The sequence below is a fragment of the Pomacea canaliculata genome, linkage group LG3 (assembly GCF_003073045.1).
Source record: "Pomacea canaliculata isolate SZHN2017 linkage group LG3, ASM307304v1, whole genome shotgun sequence".
Taxonomy (NCBI): domain Eukaryota; kingdom Metazoa; phylum Mollusca; class Gastropoda; order Architaenioglossa; family Ampullariidae; genus Pomacea; species Pomacea canaliculata.
Window position 1 is genome coordinate 17,986,807 of NC_037592.1, and position 25,687 is coordinate 18,012,493.

The following is a 25,687-nucleotide window of genomic DNA, read 5'->3' on the forward strand; positions in this document are numbered from 1 at the left end:
AAATTCTACCAGTACAACATTAGTATCATTAACATTCTATGTAATTACTCCAGAAATTTTGATTATATATGCTTATGCCCACTTGTATAATCCATGAAACATGGTGAATGAAGGAAGCTCTGTATGCAACTTGTTCATCTGACATGGGATTGTATTAACTTCAACTTCTCTGACTTGCAATGTTATGATGTTATAGAAATAAAATGTTACATTAAAAAACATTCTGTGTAAAAATGAACAAATTAAGACTTGATATAAACATAATTTCTTGCTAGTAAAAATGTTCATAAAAATGGACAACGTAAATCATAAACTAGCATGTAAACTTAAAATATCAGGACTGGCAAAAGACAATTCTTAACATTCTTTGTATATTTTACTAACATTAAGCATAATCATAAACAAATTCAGGTTTGACTATACTGACAAATACATGCTCATTCCATTTGGTGCATATCTTGTGGTAAAGCCTCTAGCAAGTGAGTCCATTTTCTGTTATATTCTTCAATCCAGTATCATGTTGTGTTTCGGTATTTGTGTTCCCTATTATTTTGAGCAAGTTGTTTTGCCATAGCGTTTGATAGTAACTACTGTTTTTTCCTTCAGCAATCTAAATGTTATACTGGAAACCATCTGAATAATAATAGCAACATACACACAAGAAACAATATTAGGATTTACAAGAGTTCCATGCTATGTCCTGACCTGATATTATTTTCCACTTTCATTGGTCACCAAAACAGGTGAAATTATTACATAAGGCAACCCGGAGGATTGATTGAAAGCATGATGGCTAACCATCTTTACCTGAATTTTCAGGGTACTCAATTAGTTATGAGTGAGCAGCGAGGAGGATAAACTTAGTTTTAATATTCAAATGTCCAGGGCTTGGATTTCTATAACAGTGCTAAGTGTTAATATATTATACATGACTTAATGATTAGAGAAAAATATGGGCCCATTAAGATTATGAAAACTCTAGGCCGAAGTGTAACCATTACTTATTAAACTGGTTCAATCATGCAGATCTTACTCATGCTGCTTAATGCCTTTGAAAATGTAGGCTTCCAAGTGTGAAGAGTAGAGGTCAATCTGTTGGCATGCAAGACTCCTCAGTGTCATCAAAACTATTCTATAGACGCTATAGAACAGAATAACATGCCATGAACTGGAACACAGAGCCCTTGACTATTCCATATGAAACAAAATCCATATTTGTACAGAAAAATCATCACATAATATAGCCATGTAAGCTTTTGTCTAATTTAATGTGTTAAATCATTGAGAAATGCAGAGAATAGGACAGGGATGCAGATTTACCCTGTTTTAATCCTTTTGGGCAGTTATAACATAAAGTCAGGTCCCCGCCAACCCTTACTCTGTCCTTAACATACTTTTCATAGCTTTAACCATTTTGCCAGGTATACCATTTTTCTGTAATACGGTCCAGAGTTTTTCTCTAATCACTGAATCGAAAGCTCTCTGGAAGTCAATGAAAGGTACATAGAGCTTTTCATGATTTACTAGCTGCTTCTAAATACGTGCCACCAAAGTATATGATCTATTGTGCTGATCCCTCTTAAAGCCTACTTGTTCTTCACCCAGAGTACTGTGTTGCTCAATCTATTCAGGGATTCTTTTGTTAAGTATAGAAATGTAAATTTCACTACAGATGTTAAACAGAGAAATACCTCTACAGTTTTCTCAATCTGAAGGCTCGGGTAAGGTCCATATACAAGAAGTTTTTAGGAAAAATAAATATACATTTAGTATCACCCTTATTATGTAAAGCTTGCATGGTAGCTTCAGACCATGCATCAGGAAACAAACCATTTTCAAAAAGGTGGTTAAACTGAGCTAATAGGAAAGGGGCAATGGATGCTGAGGAATATTAGAAAAACTCACTTAGTTGGGCCCTGCTGCTTCATTATTTTTCAGTGTGAGTGTGAGAGAGAAAGTGTGTATGTGTGTGTGAAGGAGGATATCAAAAGCTGATTTCTGACGATGTGTGTGTCATGTTTCCAGAATCTCTAGAGCTACCATTTGGATGTGTGGTTTTTTCCAATGTTCTCGTTTTGTAGGACACATTTGCTTAAGTTGTGGGGAGCTCGCTGAGGCCGCCGCTTGGGCATCATATGCATGTTCCCATCTTCACTGTTTGAACGCTTCAATCCTTTGTTCTCAGTGTCATGTTTTTTTGGTGGTCTGCCTGATTGTAAACATCGCCGACCCCCAAGAGGCATTTGTCTGCGGCTGACGGCTGTTGGTTGGACTTTAATACCACCTCTCTTTATGACTGAAAATGGCATGCATTGATGGTCTTTACCAAAAGTGTGCAGGGCTGAAACACGACCTGTGTCTGTTTTAATTCTCTCCCACTTCGATACAAAAGCCTCTACTGCTGGTGCATATTCATTGGTATTTTCATTCAACTGTTTCTCCACGGAAGCTACAAAGTTGTGGAACCTCATTTTTAGTGTTGTCAACTCTTCAGATGTTACAGAGTTATCAAATTCATCTGCAGAATCATTATGAAGAGGATGTGAGTCAAATGATTGCCTCCTTTTCAGTGTTGTTTCCTCATCAGGTAATACAGGGTTTTCAAATTCGTCTGCAGAATCATTGTGAAGAGGAAGTGAGTCAAATGATTGCGTAGGTTCATTTTCTTTTTCTGCATCAGATATTTCCTCAAGGCAATCTTCCAGATCCTGTGTCTGCCCACTTCCACGTAGTGGTGCAAACCATGTGAATGGCACATTCTGCTTGCCTGTTGCAAGATACATCATGTGAGACTTCATTTTTTCATCTGTTCTAGGCAAAAAATTTTGAGCCTCCAGTGAGTAGTGGCTAACTACTGCAAACTGGTGTTTGCATGGTGCACCATTTTTTCCTAACTTACATGTGCACATTTCAATAGACATGTCCACCAGATAACACGCCTTCCCACTGTGCACTTGGAAAATATTGTTCGGCAAAGGTGTTATCATGTCCTTAGTGAAATTTGTCTTGCTGGGTACGTACTTCTTGGATAAAGTCATATCCAGGCGTCCGTTGGCGACATCTATGAGCCTTCGCTCATAATATGCTGGCAAGCTTGTGAGCAGAAAATCAAGCAACTGTGCAGGACTGTATGCACGAACTCTTTGGAAGATCCTATCCTTTAAAATTCGCATGGCTGCCTCAACATAATTGTTGGTGTCATTGCCACGAACAGGCAGCTGCTCTCTGTGGCAGATTGCCCACACATGCTGACGCTCATACAATCGTTTGACATATTCTATAAAACTGCTGTGCTGCAGAGCAACAGGATCATTCCTTAACACAGTGTAACAGTCCTGCAGCTGCTGTTGATTGTCCGCGTACACAAGGTTTCGGACAAGTTTCAGGAGGTGAGGACGATCATCTCTTGGAACTGCGTGCTTACTGTCCCACAGAAACCGCCATACTGCCTGAAGGATGTGAAACACGCACAGAATAAGAATGGATTCTGGAAACACCGTTTTCAGTGCCTTTCTCTCCATTTCACAGTCATCTGTGAGAATTACAACTGGCCCTCTCTCCCCTCGTCCATTAAAGGAATCTTTTGAGAGCAGCCTCTTGTACAAGTCAAAGCCTAGCTCTAGGGCATCTGTTGACTCAGAGGTGGTTATAATGCACCCTAGTGGCAAACCTCCAGCAGCACTGTGTGTAAGAAGGAGGAAGACCCTGCAGTTGTAACGGTCTACTCCTCCTGTAGAATCAATGAAAACCAGCTCACCGCTGGCCCTATGCTTCTCGCTAATGCGCCTCATTAAAGGAGTATACACAGCAATCACAGTCTTGTCCTTAATGAGCTCCATTGATGCACACTTCAGTTTCTGTTCATTGTTATAGTTCTCAATCAGACTATTTACAGCGGTCAGGAGACCTTGTCCTGAATCTGCACCATAGCTCTTCTGGAAAACTTTGGCATACAGTCTGGAAAAAAAGGCATATTTGTGCATGTTTGTTTAAATTGAGAATAGCATTTGGGAGAATTCAATTGTCACTTCTGAACACTGCATTGTCTCGTGGACTTATTTTATTAAACTAATGTTTAAACTAAAAATGGAAGTAACCATCACTTCTTGTGGACAATTGAATAATTTTGGTACCAAGAGGTCTATCAGGAAAAATCTCAATCTTATTCCAGTTTTAACTTATATTACAACCTTATGATCCATGATAAGTTGCTACATGTAATTTGACCCCATATACATTGCTTCTTTCCAACAGAAAACACAAAAAGTGACCTTATTTGAAAATGTAACCTTGTGCATTGCAACATTTGAGAGTAGCCCATTCAATGTTCAATGAATGATGCACTTAATGTAGTATCACAAGAGACTTTACTTACTTGTAAACAAAACTCAAGTCTGGACAAACTGAACGGTCCGAGGCCAAATAGATGTAATTGTCTGGGTGCTCCATATGCAGATTAAATTTGTGCATATTGAGAGCAGATGCTGGAGTGTGCCCTCTAGCAAACAAATCTTTAAATTTTTGAATTGTGTCCTCTGACACATCCCGGTGCTGCATTACTTTGGCATTGCCTGTAATTGGATGATTATGCACATGCTCAATATGCACAATCATAGGCAAAGCTGGCAAATGATGGTCACTGCTTTTTTTCCTGGAACAAAATAGTTAGCTATGTATAATATATTGCAAAACCACTCAGAAAGTTAAATAACATTGCTGTAGATGTAACATGACAGATGTATGACTTAATATACTCTCACCATACACACACACCCAAAGTAATACTGATATCAAAAGACAGAACTTACATGGTAGTTGCTTTGACTGTCAAGGTCATCTGAGCGGGGCAATTTGTATTTTTGGAGTTTGGCTTCTCATCTGCTGTTTTACTTCTTGGTAAAGTATTGTGCTGACACCTGTAATAGATTTTCAGTAGGGTTCCTTTCCCAGTAACTCGGGCAGTTGTTTTTACACGCCATGTAATCTGGGCCTTTTTCTTGTGTTGGTCAAACCAAGCTCTTGCATCTTCTGCAGTAGTGATGGGCACTCTTATTTCACACTTAAACTTGCCTTCACCCATTGCTGAATACCAGCAGACATGATATTCCTGTCCTTCAGGAAGGATGGCCTGCCAATAATTCAACAACAATGTAAAAGCTAGCAATAAGCATTTTGAAATTTTGAATGCTAAGTATAAACCAAAAACAGCCTGTCAAATATAAAAAAAAATGTATTGTTAAAATAGCAAAGTTCAGTTAATTTTATATTACAATGAAAATTATGTTTTGTTAATAAAACAGCAATGTTTAGGAGAAGGAGAAGCAAAAAATAGCATGCAGCTGTATTTAGCATTACCCTGATTTTAACAAGTAAATGCTGTTGTTGCATAAGAATTAGAACAGCAGAGAACAGTCATGCTAAGTGCATAATGGTAATACATTATTTTATGAATGATTCTGCTGTTTTCTAAACTGTTAGAAATTCAAGAGCCTGGTTTTTGCTCTTCATTTTTCAAACATTATTAATAGCAATTACCATTTCCTCATATTTTTAATTTAATAATTGTTGTTCATGAGTAAAGAAATGTTTTTATGCAATAATGAGGCAACACAATTAAGCATTAGTATCTCATTCTGAAACCATTGGGAAAATGATTTCTTTGAAAAAAATTGATAAATCTTCATTTGGGAACCTTATATATAGGCCTATATATAATGGGCAAATGTATATATTTTTGCAGGCCGAAAATAATAGAGGAAGACAGTTATGCTGCTTTCTGTGAAGAACAAAAGTATAAGGCAAAACTACTGTCTAAACTTCCCCGATCAAAAGTACGTCTTTCTCTGGGATTAACACGTACTTTTATCGTAAGAAATGTATGTACACGTGCACATGAAGTCTGAAAATTGACAAATATATACATACCAGCAAGTCAGGATATTCCTTGATTGGTACACCTGATTCACAGGGTTTAGTTGTGTGTGTCATCTGAATCGACATGATGACTAAAATACTGGCGTTGTCGATATTGTGCCAAATGCTCGCTTAAATGATAAGCTGTACAGTAAACTGCTGCAGATAAGCGCGCGTACTTTTTAATATTTATTAAAACTGCTTATTCCTGCCACAAACTGCCGTATGTGGAGTCTTGACATCGAGCAGACGACAACTTAAAACAGTGCAACGAGCAGACGACAACTTAAAACAGTGCAACGTGTGTGTGCACAGCTGTATGGGTTAGAGATATATAAAATCTAATGGTTATTTTTTAAATGATACTTTGTAATATTTATTAAAACTGCTTATTCCTGCCACAAACTGCCGTATGTGGAGTTTTGACATCGAGCAGACGACAACCCAAAAACAGTGCGATATGTGTATGTGCAAAGCTGTATTGGGTTAGAGAGTAAGTCACGTGAGCTAGCGGCCAATCCGAAGGCTCGGATGAGGTCGCTATACAACAATTCTTCGGGAAAAGCAAATTCGCGGGCCGGATGGGACCGCGTCGCGGGCCGGAGATGGCCCGCGGGCCGTAGGTTGTGCATCCCTGGCTTATATCCCTTGGTAATGTTCACACAAACCTGTATGTCGCAAACCTGGGGCAAGGTTCCCTTGATTTGGTAGGTGGTATAATATCTTACACTCGGTCTAACGCACCGTCGATACCCCCACCTAACCACGTCGACATCTCCATTGCATGCGCTTGTACTAAATTGCTAATTTACACTGTATACTTAGATTGGCGAGCCCCCAGCATGCGTCACCCCAATGAAAAGACAACTCGAGCAATTTAGTATGTTAAGAAGGTTATTATATAATTTACCAGAAGTTCATACAAACCAGAAAATGTCACGGTTACAAAGTATGAACAATTGATCGTTGTCTAGACCGTCCCGTTTTACTAATTGTCTCCCCTGCGTCTAATGTGTCCAGATAACTAGAGAGCTAGATCTAACCTTATCTGTCATACACACAATACTGCACAAACACTCCTCTCGTACTGTTCTCATGTACACGCCACTTAGCTGTGTTCAAGCTTTTGCTGTGTAGGGTCTTAGTCCCTGCAGGACACACATACGACGGTCACGTGTCTGCCCACTGGCTAGCGTCCTATGGAGAATTCTCTCGTTGCGCCGCTGAAGAAATATTGTACAGAGACTTCGGTCTCCTGTTGACCGGTACGCGACGTGAGGAGTACGAAGAAGGTGCACCTCGAACGGTCGCCATGACGCCTGACGATCTTCGCATGGAACCTGCGCAGTACCGATCCCGTTGCCCAGAACAACTTGTCCGTTACGTTGTTATCAGGTCGGACGGAGTTGCTCTTCCGTACGCACAGGTACGACTGTGTGGCTTAATTCACTTCCTAGGGTGATGTCCTTTGTTCTCTGTGGTTCGTTTGCCTGAAGCTTGAAGGAAGGACAAGTGCAAGAGAAGACTTGAGATGTGAAAATCACTGATGTCTTCTCCCTAGAAGTTTCAGCGCAAAAGCTCCGCTTGCCGTCTAGATCTTTCTCCCAACAACGTTCCGTTTTTCAGTCCTGCCACCTGACACACCACAACCAATCACGCCTCACAGCCACCACGAGCCTACGCTCCCACCCGCACCCGCGTAAATGACGTAATTTCTCTCTCTAGAAATTACGTCATTTCTAGAGTAAAACAGATGTGCAAGCCCACACTACAGCCCTACCCCCACTCTTTCACGACACTATAATATGTGTCATTAGTGTGTGGTGTTATGGAGGTATGACATTGGAATGAATATTATTTTGTGTGTGTGTGTGTGTGTGCGCGCGTGTGTGTGTGCGTTCGCTCGCAAGGTTTTGTCTTAGTACCTACATCAAGAAAAGTTGCGGGCAGCTGGACTGAAATACGAGTTCCCAAAAGTCAGCAGGTGATGGTCAGCTTTATACATGACGGCTTACATTGTTCGTACGGCGCTGTTGAATTATTTATTGGTGGAAACTCCAGCAAAGATATTTTCAGCATCTGTAATACCAGCCCGACGCGTCCGCCTAGCCTGCATATTGCTGACGTGATGTACCTACATATTTCTTGGAAAATGTTTGCGCCATTTTCTGGATTCAGGCTTTTGTTTTCCTTTCACCCAGAAGACTCTCTAATAAAACAGATGCCAGACGGGAGATGGAACTGCTCCGTGCAGCACTGGTCCGACTACCGCCAGCACTTCCCGTGTAACCTGGTGACTGAGTGCGTGGGCGGCGAGGACGAGGCTGAGTGTCCGTACACCAGTGACGTGTGTGGTCAGGGCTTGCTGTGGACAGGCATCAGCTGTATGCAGTACATCTCCGTGCCACGATCGGTGACTTGGGTTGAAGCGCAAAACACTTGCTTGTCACGTGGCATGCTGCTAGCGAGCTTGAACACGCCACCGGAGTGGAGAGCATTTAGAACTATTTTAAATTTTCGTCCAAATGACACTGTCTACCTTGGGTATCGATATGTACCCTATGGTCTTTACATGTAAGTGATATTTTGCTGATCATAGGTTTACTAAGTACTTTTTGTGTAAAAGGTTCTCTAGTTCTTTTTTTAGCCAATACCTTCTGCTCAAAAACTGATTAATAATAACTAATTAATACCAAAATTATTACTGACTTAAAAAGTCCTAATGTGTTGTATCTTTGTATGCTGAGCACGAACATCACAATGACGCTTTTTATTGGCTCTGGTTTCGAAGATATTTAAGAGAGTTGGTGTTGTATGTTTCCCCGTGTACATGTAACAGGTGGACTGTAACCATCCTAAATAAACATACAATGACGTCATATGGCATAATACCACCACGCACACGTCATCAACAGTTTATTGCGTCATTTTCTGATGTAATGCATTACCACTTCCAGTCGGCAACCATTAACACTATGATCAGTGTTTACAGCCCACTTAAGCTGACAATCACCAACAGTGCTCAGGTACCTCACGGTGTCAACAGTCTCCGCACAGTTTTCGTGAATTGTACTGGAATTGACAGCACCATGTTTAATTTTCGCGATGTCTATGAGCCTCTAAAGTCAGTGTTGATGTTTGAATCTCGACAACGGAAAGGGGTATCCACCAAGAATTTGGTAAATAGTATATTGTACACAGATTTATCAGTCATCTTTTTTCCTTCGTGACAGGTATCAGGAGACGGTGGTATCGGCAGACGGCGCTGTTACCTACTGGATACCTTTACCAATCTATAGCAATCGAAAGGAATCGTGTAGCTATTATTCATTTCAAGATAACAACTATATTGCCATGACCCATTGCTACAGACACATTATCGATAAGTTCCCATGTGAGATAGCATCGGATTCTTCTTTTCAAAAAGTAGAAATGCCTCGGCCAGCGTCAGACATCTGGACGAAAAATCACGTGACCTGCCCATCACAGCACGTGACACACACGTTCCTGGCGTGTGACGTTAGAAGCGACTGTTGGGAGGAGCGGTACGACACCTCGTGGTCCTGCAGCGCGCCGGTCGTACCGGTCCCCCCGGCCTTCACGTGCGACAGCGGCGCCGAACGCGTGCCCTACACCTTGGTGTGTGACCACCGCGCCGACTGCTCCGACCGCAGTGACGAGGACTTTTGCCAGTTTCCAGCCTGTAATGTTGACGACTTCCACTGTGATAATGGTCAGGTAATCAAGATTCGTACTTTTGCCCTCGTCGGTATCTGTTTTTGTATAAAATATTAACTGTGTTGAGCGAGATTCAGCAGAAAAATAACTAGAAGCCTATTTATGTGGTCCACAATTTGTTTTTGTTGTGTTACTTAAGGCCGCGGCCATTGCAAAAGAGTTTAGATATCGAAACATTGCCCCATGACCTCATGGGTAATAAAGTTATCTCTTTGTCTAAAACCAGGTCAGGGACCAGATGCGCAAACATTCATTATTTAAATACTTTGAGATTTTGAATCTACAGTGTCCCCTCGTTTAACGAACTTTCGCGAATTAGGGACATACATGCAATAATAATATATACATGTAAAACAATATCATGTTAGTGTAAAGTAATGTATTAATCATGGTATTAATACAGAAGGAATTCTTTTCGGAGGCATTGCAGGGATGAAAAATTGAAACGAAGTTCAACCGAGTTCAACACAAAGAAACCCAAACAACTGATGCGAACTGGCTGCGAGATGGGAGATACCAATCGTGGCTCGTCGCTTACGCATAGCAATGGATTTCTGTTATACAATTATTTCTTTCGTCTGACTATCTACAAAACTACCATGATATTTTAATAGAAATTCTAATATAGCTAAATTTGTCGTCTTTTTCCTGTTGAAATATCTCTGGTATTTTGTAGAACGATAATTACCAGCGCGGAAGTATCATCGATACTTCACTCAAACCGCGAAGTAGTGAATCCGCGATAGATGAACCGCGAAGTAGCGAGGGAACACTGTATTTAGGTAAATAGTTTTATGAAACACTATGTTAGAAAATTAATTTTTTTTAAAGCTTCAGTTGCATATACTAGAGCAGTGGTTCCCAAAGTGTGGTCCGCGGACCACTAGTGGTCCGCGGGCATAAGTCAGGTGGTCCGCTGCTGGCAGTCGTCATATGTCAGCAAAGTGATGTTTAAAGTGATGCATTCCACGTATTAACATTTTAATTACAAAGAACGAGGTATACGTAGTTTTATGTCAATTTATTACTATACTACTTTTACAAAAGGACATTTAGTTTTGAATTAAAATGAAACAAATGCGGCAATTTAAATTTGAAATTCATAGTACAGACTGATTTTAAAGCCTTGGTGGTCCGCCATAGCTTTTACTTAAGTAAAGTGGTCCGCGGTCCGAAAAACTTTGAGAACCACTGTACTAGAGTTACGTTCCCATTAGCACATTTAAGGCATGCGAGCTTGAGCAGCGCACGTAAATGTCATAGGAGTGATTTAAAAATTTGTTTAAAACTGTGTTTCTTTAGAACAGCTTTAAGGTTTAGAAAATGTTATTCAATTAAGTCCGGAAAAACCGTGTACCTCGGAAAAGGACCAAGAGGTATAATTACTCATAATAATCTTAACCCACTTAACGCGTGCGGGCTAGAAACTTAGCAAACCATTAAAAAGATCACTTCTCAGTATTACAGTTGGGTACAGGGTACTCACATACATCCTCTCTGTGTCAGTGTATATTGCAGAGCCAGAAATGTGACCATCATCCCCAGTGTTACGACCAAACAGATGAAAAGTTTTGTTCCTTTTATCCGATAAAAAAGATTGTCCAGACCTCCGCACCTCCTGGACTGGTGGAGATAAATAACAAAGGCTTGTTTAAGGTCAAACGGTTAAACAAAACGTCTTCCTGTCCAGAGACTCATTTCCAGTGTCCTAATGGGTACTGTGTCCCTGTGTATGTCCGTTGCAACGGTGTATTCGACTGTCCCGGGAAAGGGGACGAAGCTGACTGCGAGACCTACACCTGTCCCGGCTACTACCGATGTCGCGGCTCGCGCGTGTGTGTGCACGCTGACCACCTATGTGACACCTGGCCGCAGTGTCAGCAGGCAGACGACGAGCTGTTGTGTAACCTGACTTGTCCTGACACCTGTGTGTGTCACGGCCTGGCCTTCACCTGCACAGACAGCTTCCCCGCCCACCAGTATCTCGACCTGAAGTTTCTCGACGCCCGTGGCTCGGCCATGACCTTTAGTGACTTGAGCGACAACACGATGCTGATCCACCTCAGTCTGGCCCAGTGTGGCCTCACGCATGCGCCGAGCGTGGGGTTCCCCAACCTGCGCTCACTGGATCTGAGCGACAACCTTCTTCACTCCATCAGCAGTGACTTACTGGATAAGCTGCCCAGACTGGAGACCTTGTCCCTCGCGGACAACCCTCTCACGTCCCTGCTTCCTACAGGACCCACACCCACTGTGTACTCAACTCTTCATGCTCTTGACCTTTCCGGCGTGAAGATACCTGAGCTGAACGACTCCATCTCCAAGACTTTTCCTAACATCAGACATTTAAACTTGACAAACGCGCAAGTAGAGCGTGTTACAGACGACAGTCTGTTGCTGCTGACACAGTTACAAACACTTGACCTGAGAGGATGTCCCCTGTCATCATTCTCATCACGTGTGTTCAGACCTTTGAGCAAGCTTCATGCTGTGTATGCCGACACTTACAGGATGTGCTGTCCAGCCAACCTTCCTGAAAACTTTGACCTCAATCAGTGTGTGTCGCCACCAGACAGAATTTCCTCCTGCGATTCTCTTCTGGGCTCGACTGTGCTTCGAGCGAGTGTGTCCGTCTACACCATTGTTGCTGTGACTGGAAACACACTCATCTTGCTGCACCACACCTACATAAGGAAAGTAGACATGGCTGTGTGCTTTAACATGCTGCTAATACATCTGTGTGTGGCTGATCTTATGATGGGGGTGTACTTGACGATAATTAGTGTTGCTGACCAGGCCTTCCTCGGCCACTACCTGTGGATGGACGTGGCTTGGAGAAATGGCGCTGCCTGCAGGTTGGCCGGGTTCCTGGCTGTTCTTTCCAGACAAGCCTCAGCTTTTATTGTCTGCCTCATTACTCTAGATCGTTTACTCGCTATTGTGTTTCCGGTCAGTTCTGCTCGATTTCGCCGGAGTGCGGGCTGGATGGTGTGTACAATGAGCTGGGTGGCAGGACTGTGTGTTGCTAGTTTATCTGTGTTACAAGCCCCGTCATCCGACACCATGTACAGTCAGAGTGGACTCTGCATCCCGCTACCTACAGATAGGTTAGACAACTGGAAGGAAATCGTTGCTCTTAAAGTCGTATTTGTTTTTAATCTTCTTCTTGTCCTCTTAATCGTTTTCGGCAATGTTTTCATATTCTGGAGAGTTTTCTCCACAAACTTGCTGTTTTCAGACACTAGACCAAAGTCGAGAGAACTGATCATCGCGAGGAGAGTTAACCTCCTTGATGCAGTGGATGCTACTTGTTGGTGTATAAACTTGTTTGGACTTTTACCTTTTCTTTCCAGTAATGTTGGAGTCAACCTGATTATTTTTGTCTTGCCTCTACCTTCTGTTCTCAACCCCTCTTGTATTCTTACAGTTTTATTTCAGAACATATGGAGAAAAAGAGAGAAGAAGAACTGAGGAAATGGCTTCAGTTTAGAAAGTAGGCAAAAAGATTTAGGCAGAAAAACATGTCGCAAGAAATGTTCAAAACTCAAGTGGAATTGATTATCAATAAGAAACTTTTATTTTGCTTGACATTTTGTTCTCCTTTTATTTTGGCATAGCGGGAGCTGACAGGATTTCACCTGGCTGAATTCTGCAGAACAAAGGCCTATTCGTCTCCTGCCGACTTGTTTAAAATTACTGTGGATGCAGACAACATTGATATTTTTTTGTAGGACAGTGGAAATGTTGGAGCGGCTCAGGACGATCAGATTTTTGTATTTGCAGACCGCTATTTCAATCGCACTTCTTTGTAAGCTTAAACTCAGTAGTGACTTTATTACCAGAATTTCAACCAACTGTTACACAATAACATTTAAAGCAAGAAGTTGGCTACATCAGTATGCTGAGTGCTCATTATTTATCTTAAAACTGTTCGTAAAGATTTACGATCCTTGTGTCAGTTTATCTAGACAATATTTACATAAAAGGCTCTTAGAGATGCAGATAAACGTAAATCGCGTTAGTGGACATTTTCGGTTTTAACAAAAAGGAAATTGCTTGCAACATGAATTTTTATGATTGCCAGTGTAAATACACCTTGAGCATTGTAAGTGAAAGTAGTTGTTTTATAAGTTACAGTGTATGTGTTTATATATATATATATCTGTGTATTTTGTATTATTGTAAAGCAAAACAATAAAAATAAATTAAATAAGTATACAGTGATGTAGTCCATCCATAAACATAATGTACATTAATGACTGATTTCATAACTTATTGTGCAAAACGATCCTACACTATGTAACTGTGCTTTCATATATATATATAAAATTTATGCTCAGATGCTTAAACAGTATTCCAGTGTTTTGTGCCTCTTAGGACGTTTTTATTAGCAAATCTATTTTTTACAGAATCACATACAAAGTTTCATTGACGAGTGCAAGTACAGGTAGACTTTGATGAGGTTTGCCTACTGCCAGTTGAACTTACATACCACATTTTAATCATTCCTGCAAAGTGTCAGCCTGAATACAGGTACCAATGATCAATCAGACCCACGAGGATGATGGATCACTGTACATGTTATATGTTATGATTTATGTTTTTGTGACTATAAAGTTTTGTAATGTGTGCAGGTGACTAATATATTTTCTGGCGTGTGTGTGGGCAAACAGGGATAGGGGGAAGGAGTAGTGGCATGTGAGTGGGTGGTGGGTGGTTGTGAGCTTTGCAGTGGCGCAGGAAAATGTTTGTGGGGGAGGGGGCAATTTCCACGCTTACATTATGAAAACAAAGTGTGCACACACACACTGGTAACATCACAAACATGTTGCTTTCAGTGTTAAAAGAACAAAACAACACTAAACAAGAATGAAAAATTCACTGAAAAAGGACTCATTCTGCAATTTCGATCACAAAAATGATGTAATATTCAGAATATTGTTCAAGAATCGCAAGTCAATGTGCTTAAAAACAACAACAACAACAATAACAAAAACACAAATAAAACAAAACAAAACAAATACCTTCTTCTTTTACTTCATCCAGTTTTTAGCAGATGAACCATGTCTGTAAACACATGCATAACGAGGCAGTCAAGCGCGTGTATAATGCAACTTCTGAGCTATGTTCTTATTCGGCAGTAAAACTGCGTTCTGCAGTTGCTATGGGACTGGGGCAGTTAGTGTCTGACTCTACTAACTGAGATAAAATAAACTCTGGCGATTGGCTGAACTGTCATATTTAGTTTGAGATCCGCCAACGGGAACTGCGTCTCTGTAGACGTACCCGTCGTGAGAAAGTGACTGACGGGAACGCGAATGCACGGGCAGTAACTGCATTGCCAAGTCACACTCACTAGCCTCCCTTTGTTTTATGCATCAATAGTTCCTGTGATCACTACGACAGCCTAACAATGTCTCAGATTGAAACCAATTCTTGTATATTGTTTGGATAATTCTTCATACGAAGAAATGCTAGAACTGACAATGACTTGGGAGAAATCCAAATCAAAGTAAAAACAAAACAAAACTGCTCAGCATTTCATTTCTGAACCACTGTAATTAATAAAATAATAACTATATGGTGAACCAACATAACTAGTAAAATTAAATAATAAAATAAAATCAGTTATGGTTATCGCTTAAATTATAAAAATATAGGACAATATTATAAAACAGAAATATTTAAACTGTATTATTAATAAAAGACAAAAAATATTTGTTATCTACTTTCAAAGTTGGCGATTTGAACTGATAGCAAATCCTGAAAAATCTCGCTCCCGTGCGCGAAAAGCGTGTGACTTCACATCCGCTGGCGTCCACACTGTCTTCGTGAGCATGTAATGGGCAGTTCTTTAATCGCAAAGCTTTACAGTTTAATGCTAAAATTTACAGTTTATTGTTAAGTGTTGATCCACGTGTATTTAGTCAACTTCATGATTAAAATCTACAGCAATTAAAAAATCTAACAATTCAAACTCTACAGCAAGTGAAAACTAACATATTTTAATCTACATCAACCTAAAACTAGCATATACAAATCTTCATTAACCTAACACTAACGTATACAAATCTTCATTAACCTAAAACTAACATATACACCTCTACGTCAACCTAAACGAACACAAACAAATCTACACTAACTAAAAAATAACATATAGAATTTAAATCAACTTAAAACTAACAAATACAAATCTACATCAACCTAAAACAAATATTAAAATCTACATCAACCTGAAAATAACTTATATATAAATCTATGTCAACCTAAAACTAAATATGCGACACTAAATCAACTAAAAAATGACACAGAATTTACATCAACTTAAAGCTAAAATATACAAATCTACATCAACTTAAAACTAATGTACAAATCTACATCAACCAAATACTAATGTACAAATCTACATCAACTAAAAAAAACAACATAGAATTTACATGGACTTAAAGATAAAATATACAAATCTACATCAACCTAAAATTAACATACACAAATTGATAGATACTTCAGCATATGCAAGTCTAGAGGAAGAAAGAAAGTGAGTAGGAAGTTGATTTACGCACATTGTATCCTTTACAGACAACAAGGAATAACAGATGATTTTTAAAAAACCCAAAAATAATAAGACAGTCTGTTGTAAAGAAACAACCGATAACGCCATATACCCGTTATAAACACAACCTTAAAATGTGTATTTCATGTTTCCCACTCCTTTCACATTTAATTACCCAATGACATCTCTCTAATACACATCTGCTCACACCGTGTGATGACGGCGATAAGCACACTGCCGTATGTAGTGCTTATATTTTATTGTATTGTAAATCTTGTCCCCGCGCTAGTGTTGTCTCAGACCTCAGCCTGTATCACGGACATCACTTATGTTAATACTGGACTGGATGCTGCCTCTCGCAGCTTTCGAGCGCTGTATAAGGAAAAGCCTCGTGCCATCATAAACATCATCGTGAACATTGTTGCACGATAATGAGCTATATAAGTATCTCACGAGTTACAAGCAACTTTTATATTGCCTCACTGTCAATGTTTTTCACCAAATTTACCACAAGAAATTTTTCTTTTTGCTCCTGTTCACCTGAGCATTTTTGGTGGTGACTAGTTTATTTGATATTGCTTCCACGTAATGGCCGTTAATTTGTCCTGTGATGGGGTAGAGGTGTGGTAAGGGGGAGTGGATATGGGAGTATCAGACGGCCAGGTGTGTGAACAGGTGTTACAGCCCAGAGAGGTACACGTACTCCGAGACGAAATCTCATAGTGCTGACTAAAGCGTGTTTTACTACCAACTTCTCTCATTAACCAATCAAAAAGGTCATACAATTACTTAATCAAAATCGTAAAAAGTAAAACTTGCATTGACAGGTTTGAAAAATTCAAAGATATAGTTATATACAGGTTTTTCAATGCAAAATCTAAGTAATAGCTAGATAAAGACGTGTTTTGCAAACATTTCTTACAGTCACTATCTACACAGTAAGACATACTTTAAGCTCTTTCCACATCTTATTTCTATGTCGGTTTAAGCACAATGTAAGAGAAGAGACTACAAGCCCCTTCCTCTTGCTGTTTACAAGCAGACGACCCAGGGTAGCCAGGCCTCGTCACACGCCGTAAATGCGAGGATGACTGGGCCACCCCCCGGACACCGCTGCACACTGCACGTGAGATTCATCGGTGAATATGGCAGGACAGATGACCAACTCAGGTCTGAATCACTGATGAAGGGACGATCACGTCGACTTTTCTCTTCTAACTTCGCACGCACGTGACTGGAGGGTGGTGCTAAAGCAGTTTTTCACACACTAAATACCTTTCACACGAGGGCTCTATAACTTGTTCGTTTCTTATCTTACAGGTCGACCGGTTACATCTTCAGCAAATAACTCGCCAAACTCCCCTTCCTGCTAACAACAACACTAATGTTCTTACTTTTTTCATGTCCATGAACATGTAACAATTCTAACTATATTGCATTTTTATTTATCACTATAAAACAAATTAACAGATATATCACGGACACTGCATTTTTTTTCAATACTTTGAGCTAAGTTTTCAAATAATATTCAATGTTACTTCGATAATACGAGGTTAGGACCTGATTCGTGAACCGCGGCAATACACATGTCTCACTTGTTCGACGATTTTGCATGAGCGCGCCTACCGACCTGTTCAGGTGAGAATTAGGTGAAGTCTGCACATGGATCGAGGTCAGCGGTACAAATATCTTCCGAGGTTTTGCTCGCGAAACAATGAAAAATGCGTTTTATCGTCGCTGCCTTGCAAAACAGGCCATCTTGAAACTGTGACATGGCAGAAACGAAAAAGAAGTGAATAGTTCAAACTGAAGCGACAGAGCGATACCCGTATTATTAGAAGAGATAGAGAGATACCCGTATTAATTGAAGAGATTGAGAGATAACCGTATAGTCAGACGTGAGCAGAGAGAAGCAACGGCTTTTCCAGCCGCTTTCATCATGATAAACGACTAGAAAAAAAAAACAACAACAACTGATATGTGGATGAGTTTAACATAAAAGAGTTTAATATTATAATTATTAAACATCGCTACATTATATTAGCTCGACGACAGCGAAAACGACCAAATAAATCCACATTGTCTCACATTTCAAACGGGTCTGATGGATCCCTGAAGATCCTGTCTCTTCTCAACTGCTGACGGAGGACAAAACGGTAAACAACACGATCATTGTCATTGTTAGGCAGGAAATTGCGTTTGCGCATGCGTAAGCAACTCCTCTCAGCTAAGCAAGACGTTAGACCAGGGGTACAACTGCCAAGTTTTCACAAAGAAATGCTTGCTCTAGGAGTGAAGACGCCATGACACGCGCTTTGTCAGCTTCTTAGGCCAAGAAACGTGTCTTAGCTTAAGTGCAGTCTTAGCTCAAGTTAAGACCGACTTTGCAATCTGTCTTAATCAGTACCTCACGATATCACATTCACAATCTTTCCCTGAGTAAATCAGAACCCGTTTGTCCAAATGCTCTACAGTTTTCACAAACTTCCGGTCCAGTATGTTGTTTTCCTTCCATATACAAGATGCTCGCTAACAAGATATTTTCTTTACATACACACTAAGCCATTTCGACCACGCATCATCTCCTTGTAATACACTAAACCACATTCGCGATGCACTATGACCAGCATCCGTGACAGCACATGAATGGGCAAAACCATGACTGTAATAAAGAGCCCGCGCTTATACAAACAAGAACACACACACACACGCACTCGCACACACTCAAGAAAGAGAGAGAGAGAGAGGGAAGATAATCGTCTTGGCATTGAGATGATTATTCCTCTCTCTCTCTCCACACACAATTATACATAACATGTGTTGAGCAGACAAAAATAAAAGTGTTCGTCTATGATAACTTTAAACTAGTTATTCGTCAGAAGTCCTTACAATTATGAGGCTTACGAGGGACAAATCACTCATTGCTTAGCGGCAGTTCAAGCTGGAAAGTGTCTTTTATTGTTTAATATTAATGTACGGAGCTTATGTCAGCTTGGAGAACACTGCCAGACGCCATAAAACTTAAGTGCAGCAAGTCTCCAGGACTACAAAAAAAACAACAACCAAAAACAGCAACAACGACAAAACAAAACAAAAAACAAACAAACAAACAAAACAAACAACAAAAAACAAACCCATAAAAACCCAAACAAACAAAAAAACAAAAGTAATACTAATACATCAAACACACCTTGTGAGTTACATAGCGCGCATTCACGCTCACAAAGGAGCATGCTCTCAGCCTTTAAGACATGGACAGAATACGAGTGACGGAAGGAGAAAAACCTAAGCAGAAAAGTAAAAAAGGATAAACATAGAGGACCTAGAGATGAATCAGGGAGCAGACAATGAGGATGGTCAGCGTCAAAGATTTGCAGAGAAAGACGAGCACGTGGACTATTCAATTGTCTATCATCACAACTATTGACAGCTGTGTTGATTGGAGTAAGGAGTGACAAATTCATAAAACAGAAGACGGACCCAGTCACATACATGATTGATGCTTATCACTTTTTAAAAACATCAAACACAGAATGCAAAACGACAGGAATTGTATACAATATTGAAAGAGCACTTGTGGACGCAGTGTATCCATCGGTGCTACGTATGTCTGTGACTTTTCTTCTCAAACAGCAGCAATGACATTGACAATGAGGTTGACATGTCACTCGTTTAGCATTTAGAAAGAACAGTTTCCTTCATGTGTTTTTTTTCTACTTTTGTTTTTGTTGCAACATTAACATGTAGCTAAAGGTTTGCCGTAAGATACCAACAACTTTCACTGCTGTGTATTTTTTGGTGGGAGGGGATTTTTAAAATTTTCATCACGCAATATTTCGTACAATTTGCAAACAGCCAAAGTATCCGTTGCAAAGAAAAAATATAATATAACAAAAAACCTTTGTTAGATTGCTGCAAATCTTTGAACCTAGTTTAAAAACTGGCCTCCACTGTAATTCATCATTGAAAAATTATCTTTTTTTGTACTTCAATTAAACAAATCTTGGTCTCAAAAAAAAAAAAAAAACAAAAACAAAACAAACCCAAACAAACAAAAAACCCTACAACAACAAACAAAACAAAACAAACAAACTACAAACAAACAAATCAACAAAATAACCTAGCTAAAACCCGTAAATTTTAAAGAAAAGAAATATGAAAAATCTACATTTCATGTAAGTCTCATTCAGTTTAGTTTCTTTCATTATAAATAATATAAATGACAGTAACCTATAAATGATCTAACTCAAACGACAAACAAAAATAGCAGGTGGGAGAGAATTAGATGTCAATATATTACCGACAGAAATTACTTAATATGCAGTATAAAGCCTCGAAAGCTTTTCCAAATGCAAGTAAAAGCATGGCGTCTCCCTTTCATAGTACATCGTGTACCGACAGCTCTGTACTTCTCTCAGTCACAGGCTCTAGCAAACCATCATGGTTAGTCAGAACCGACTTTCTTGTCAGAAACCTCATATTAACAATTTTACTCCACAGTGAAAATTCAATAATAACTGTCACAAATATTCATTTGTTGTCACAAATATTCATTTGTGAAATTAAATACCTCTTCAACTCTGTTTGTCGACTTTTTTGTCTTTTCTCAAGCATGATGTTAAAAGTATACAGAAAGGGGTTAAGCACAGAGTTGAGCGGCAGAACCCAGACGACTATAGGCACATATGCTTCCACGGCAATAGGAATACCGCTGGAAGCCATGAATCCTAACAAGCTGATGGGGAACCAACAGATGAAGTCCGCAACTGCTATGGTGATCAATCTGCGAGCAATTGTCATGTCATTTGATTTCTTGGTACAATTAGAGGTGGACAACCTGTTAACGCGAACGGAACAAAAGATAAGCATCTGGCCAATAGCAATAACAACGAGAGGACAGAATTAAAAATAATTGTAAGATTAAACGCGTAACTCTTGCCGCCAAAAACCTTACGTGTGATGGGAAGCGGTACACAGAACCCGTTCTGAGTATAGAATTCCCAATGTGACATCATAGGCAGCAAAGGAATGATGGAAATAAACAATCCCGCTGCCCACACTGCACCCGAGGCAAGCGAAGCGGATTTCCTTGAAAAACGAAAGTTACTGAGAGGAAATTTGATGACCAAAAGTCGGTCAAGTGTGATCATGCAGATGAGTAGAGGCGAGACCTCGCAAGACAACAGCGACAAGAAGCCTGTCAGTTTGCACAGGGAGCTTTTCCTCCACATCTCCTCGATCCACAGGTAGGAGCCCAAGAACAAACGGTCAACCACACCTATCATCGCCAGATAAACACCCATTAGAAAGTCGGCAACACAGAGGTTTGTCACGAAGACGTCGAAACCCAGAGACCTGGTGTTCTTACTCACAAAGACGCGATACACGAAGCTACCCGAGTTTCCAGCGAGAGCCAGGGTAGCGAAGATCGCCAGGAACACGCGGTACACGTCTGAGCCCACGAGCGACTCGCAGGAGGAGATTTCGTCGGCCGGCGCCTCGCACACCTGCACATGCTGCAGGACGGGCAGAGTCTCCGGACAGCAGATTTTGTAGTTGTCTGCATACAGGTACTCCAGTTTGGGCAAATTCCTAAATGCTTGTTGAGGATAATAAGACACAGGGGATCCCCTCAAGTCCAGCGTGTGAAGCTTGGGAAGATAGAAGGCGTCTTCAACAACGCTCTGAATGTCACAGTAGGAGATGTTTAATGTTGTTAGGTTAGGGAACCTTTGTGGAAAGACGTTGTCTAACTCCTGAATCTTTATACGAGAAAAGTCAACGCTCGTTATGTATGTAAAGATGAATGGGACGTCCTCGCCTACTGGGTACAAAGACACTAAGGGGTTTCCGGAGAGAGATAAGCTCTGAAGCTTATGGAAATTCCATAAAAATTGGCTGTTAATTACCTGGATGAGGTTGTCGCTGAGATCTAGACTTCTCAGGTTGATGAGGTTGACGGCCTGTAGAGAAGTGATGTTACAATTGGCTAGACTGAGGTGAACCAGCATCGTGTTGTTGCTCACGTCTCTCAAGGTCAGGCCAGATGAGCGGGCGTCCAGAAAGCGAAGGTCGAGATGTTGACTCACAGGGAAGTAGTCTGTGCAGGTGAAAGCCAAGCCGTGACACACACAGGTGTGAGGACAAGTCAGGTTACACACCAGCTCGTCGTCTGCCTGCGGACACTGCGGCCAGCCGTCACACATGTGGTCAGCGTGCACACAGACGTGCGAGGCGCGACAGCGGTAGTAGCCGGGACAGGTGTAAGTGTCGCACGCCAACTCGTCCTCTTTCCCAGGACAGTCGTAAACGCCGTTACACCGCAAGTATACTGGGAGACAGTAAAAGACGATCTCTGGGCATTGGAAGTGACTCTCAGGACACACAAATGGCAACGAGTGGTTCAAGGCAATCATCATGATCTCTCCTGTAGGGCTGAGATCCATTATCGCTGGGGGTCGTGCCGTTGGAAGTTTTTTTATCTCTCGCTGTAAGGTTAGGCAGCCTAGTTCATCCGTGCCGTCAACACATTGAATAACATCATCGCACACAACCTCCTCGGAAACACACTGAAAACAATAACATTACATTAATGGTGTATAAATCGGCAGCATCTTTTTCTTGCAATAAAGCAGTTCTAATGTACATGAAAGTTCACTGTTAATAAAGACATCACTATTGTTAAAATACATATTTAAAAATATACACAAGCTTTGAAAGCCCTCATCGTTTAGGTCAGGGGTGGGCAACTTCTCCAGTCGGCGGGCCGGATATGGGGAAATGAAGTCCTTGGCGGGCCAGATTACTGGATCAATACCTTAATCGCGTATTTATCTACATATGCAAGGAATAAATCGTGTTTAATGTAAAGCTCCCTGGTGCAATCGACCTCTGCAACACGGTCACCCAGTCTCTTCAGTAGACCAACTTTCTTTCCTGTCAAAGATGGACAACCATCCGTAGTACTACTGGCCATTTTCTGCCATGGTAATTGTGTGTTTGTTCAGATGCATGGCATTTTCCACACATCTAAAAATATCTTCCCCGTTAGTAATGTCTTTCATTGATTCCATTGACAGCAATTCTTCTGTGATTTCAAAGTTTTCTGAAATGCCTCGTATAAAGATGAGCAACTGTGCAGTGTCATCGACGTCAGTGCTTTCATCCAATGCCAAGAAAAACAGCTGAAATGAAGTTACACGCCTTTTCAGTTGTGATGTCAGGTCTTCACCAATTGCTTCAATGCGGCGAACCACAGTTCTTCTTGACAAACTGACTTCTTCAAACTTCTTTCTTTGTTGTGGAAAGACTTGATCGGCTACATCGAGCATGAACTTTTTGACAAATTCACCATCACTGAACGATTTGCTGTGCTTGGCAATGTTGTATGCGACCACAAACTGGCATGAGTAGCAGCTTTCTGGGCTACTTTGGTTTTTACGAATACATTCTGCTGCTTTACAAGTTTTCTGTCCAGTTCTGTTGCTCTTGTTTGCCGTTCCGCTGCTGATAAAGTCCTGCCATAGCCTGCCTTAGCCTGCCATAGTCCTGCCATAGCCTGCATGTGTCGTCGCATCATGGCGGCTAACGTTGTACTCTTTCATCACTGCACAACAAACATACTGCTTTCTTGCCGACTTCTAAATCTAATTCTAACTGAAAACAAAGAACCAAAATAACTAACAATCACTATTATTCGACGCAGTAAGCAAGTAATTAGTACATGTAGTGGGAGATTGCGGCAGAATGTGGCCGCGGGCCACATTATCATGTACGACCAGAAACAGTCTGCGGGCCAGTCAAAATCCCGTCGCGGGCCGGATCCGGCCCGCGGGCCGTATGTTGCCCACCCCTGGTTTAGGTATTTCGGTTTGATCTACCTGTTTGTTGAGACACTTGAAAGGAGACGAGGGTGGACAAGGAAGAAACTCACAGAAAGTCTCGTCACTGCCGTCGTTGCAGTCGAAACGATGATTACAGACAAGGGTGTAGGCAACTCGCTGGTACCCTCGGGTGCACGAGAAGTCAGGTGTCACAGACATGAGAGGCGTACCTTGAGACCGACGCGAGTCACGCATGTCAGTCCAACAGCTGCTACTGACGTCATGAGCGAAAAATGAGTGCGTCACGTGGTGTGACGGACACCGCACAAAGGCTGGTGACCACTGCAACGTAGCTCGAGGTTCGCTGATTTGTGGGAGAGTTTGTGGTTTTTGTAAGGAGAGTTCACAAATAAAGTAGGTCTGGTCTGCCCCTAAACAAGATCTGTTGTAAATTACTAAAGTCTTTGAGTGTACAGCAGAATAGCAGCCACTGTGTGAATGGACTACGAAATATTCAGGAAGAAAGTGAGCAAATACTCCATTTCGCCACACGAGTCCATGTCTGTAGCTACAGCGGGAAAAAGTCATGTTTAAGTAATGATTTGAAGGAAGTTTCTCGAGTTTTCAAGTAATTGGATTGTCCTACCATGGCAAAGATACACATAGTTACTGTACACAGTAGGTATATGCAGTCTAGTCTGACTGACAATATACACTTAAAAAAAAATAATGTACTTTACAAAAGGCTCAATTCTCGCCTCTCCTGCGCTCCTCTACCCGTCAACAATAATGCAGTTACATTATGCAGAGTGACTCTCAAATAGGAGAACGGTCTTATCAATTTAGGCGAGTCTACAGAAATCCTTGTGTAATCTTGTCAAATACTGCGGAGGCTTTAGAAAAAAAAAATCAGCTTCAAACTATAACTTCACGGAACATTGCAACAATTAACTTTCATCTTAATTTTTCTCTTTAGCAAGTTTAGCATGATTTTAACATGCTTGAATTGAGTAAAATCATAAACAACAATTCATGAGGTTTTAGCTTTAATACTCACAGGTAGTTTACCGATTGGTAGCTTCTTTTTAGGCCAACGAGGACGTTTTCATTTGGACGATACGCAAGTAAATTGTAGAGGGCATCCCATTTCTCAGGTGTGCTGGCAGATATCAGCGCCATATCTCGAGAATCACACATCATGTCTGCCTCAGGCCAGGCTACCTGTGTGGGTGTCCTCACAAAGAGGACACATCCTTGTCCCATCCTCGCGAAGCCTTGACCACACACGTCACTGGTGTACGGACAGTCAGCCTCGTCCTCGCCGCCCACGCAGTCGGACTCCAGGTTACACGGGAAGTGTTGTCGGAAGTCGGACCAGTGAGGCACGGAGCAGTTCCACCTGTTGTCTGCCAGTCGCTCAGGTAAAGCGGATACATTGTGGAAGGAGAAAAGGAGTTTGAAACCAGAATGTGCATCTGGATCCCAGCTGTCAAGGTAAACATACAACATCGTGGCTTCAATAATACGAGGAGGTATCGTGTAGTTTGAACACACCTCCAACAGCCTGTGTGATGGGCTGAGGGTCTCTTTGTACACCTGTACGACATCGCGGTGACAGTTATATATTGAACCGGCAAGATCCAAGTGAGAAAAACTTAAC

At 41.1% G+C, this 25,687-nt stretch overlaps 3 protein-coding genes across 4 annotated transcripts; 1 reads left to right on the top strand and 2 right to left on the bottom strand.

Annotated features, from left to right (window-relative positions):
- Nucleotides 1-1,064: 1,064 nt before the first annotated feature.
- LOC112559914 lies at nucleotides 1,065-6,317 on the bottom strand. 2 transcript variants are annotated; one of them, XM_025231407.1, is made up of 5 exons: nucleotides 5,926-6,317; nucleotides 4,809-5,128; nucleotides 4,376-4,651; nucleotides 2,653-3,957; nucleotides 1,065-2,559 (listed from the first exon to the last, which is right to left on the bottom strand). In XM_025231407.1, the coding sequence occupies exons 1-5, from the start codon at nucleotides 5,998-6,000 to the stop codon at nucleotides 2,037-2,039; spliced, it is 2,499 nt and encodes an 832-aa protein (XP_025087192.1). In that variant the 5' UTR covers nucleotides 6,001-6,317; the 3' UTR covers nucleotides 1,065-2,036. The 2 variants fall into 2 exon arrangements, with proteins under 2 accessions (XP_025087192.1, XP_025087191.1); XM_025231406.1 differs by having other exon boundaries at nucleotides 1,065-3,957; nucleotides 5,926-6,314.
- Nucleotides 6,318-7,712: 1,395 nt separating this feature from the next.
- Nucleotides 7,713-13,122, top strand: LOC112558990 (G-protein coupled receptor GRL101-like). The gene is made up of 4 exons (XM_025229780.1): nucleotides 7,713-7,747; nucleotides 8,115-8,487; nucleotides 9,147-9,651; nucleotides 11,158-13,122. Exons 2-4 carry the CDS (start codon nucleotides 8,135-8,137, stop codon nucleotides 13,120-13,122), a joined length of 2,823 nt encoding a protein of 940 aa, XP_025085565.1. The 5' UTR covers nucleotides 7,713-7,747; nucleotides 8,115-8,134.
- Nucleotides 13,123-19,448: 6,326 nt separating this feature from the next.
- LOC112558991 (G-protein coupled receptor GRL101-like) lies at nucleotides 19,449-24,486 on the bottom strand. Its single transcript, XM_025229781.1, has 3 exons — nucleotides 24,085-24,486; nucleotides 21,159-22,773; nucleotides 19,449-19,489 (listed from the first exon to the last, which is right to left on the bottom strand). The coding sequence occupies exons 1-3, from the start codon at nucleotides 24,280-24,282 to the stop codon at nucleotides 19,449-19,451; spliced, it is 1,854 nt and encodes a 617-aa protein (XP_025085566.1). The 5' UTR covers nucleotides 24,283-24,486.
- Nucleotides 24,487-25,687: the final 1,201 nt, after the last annotated feature.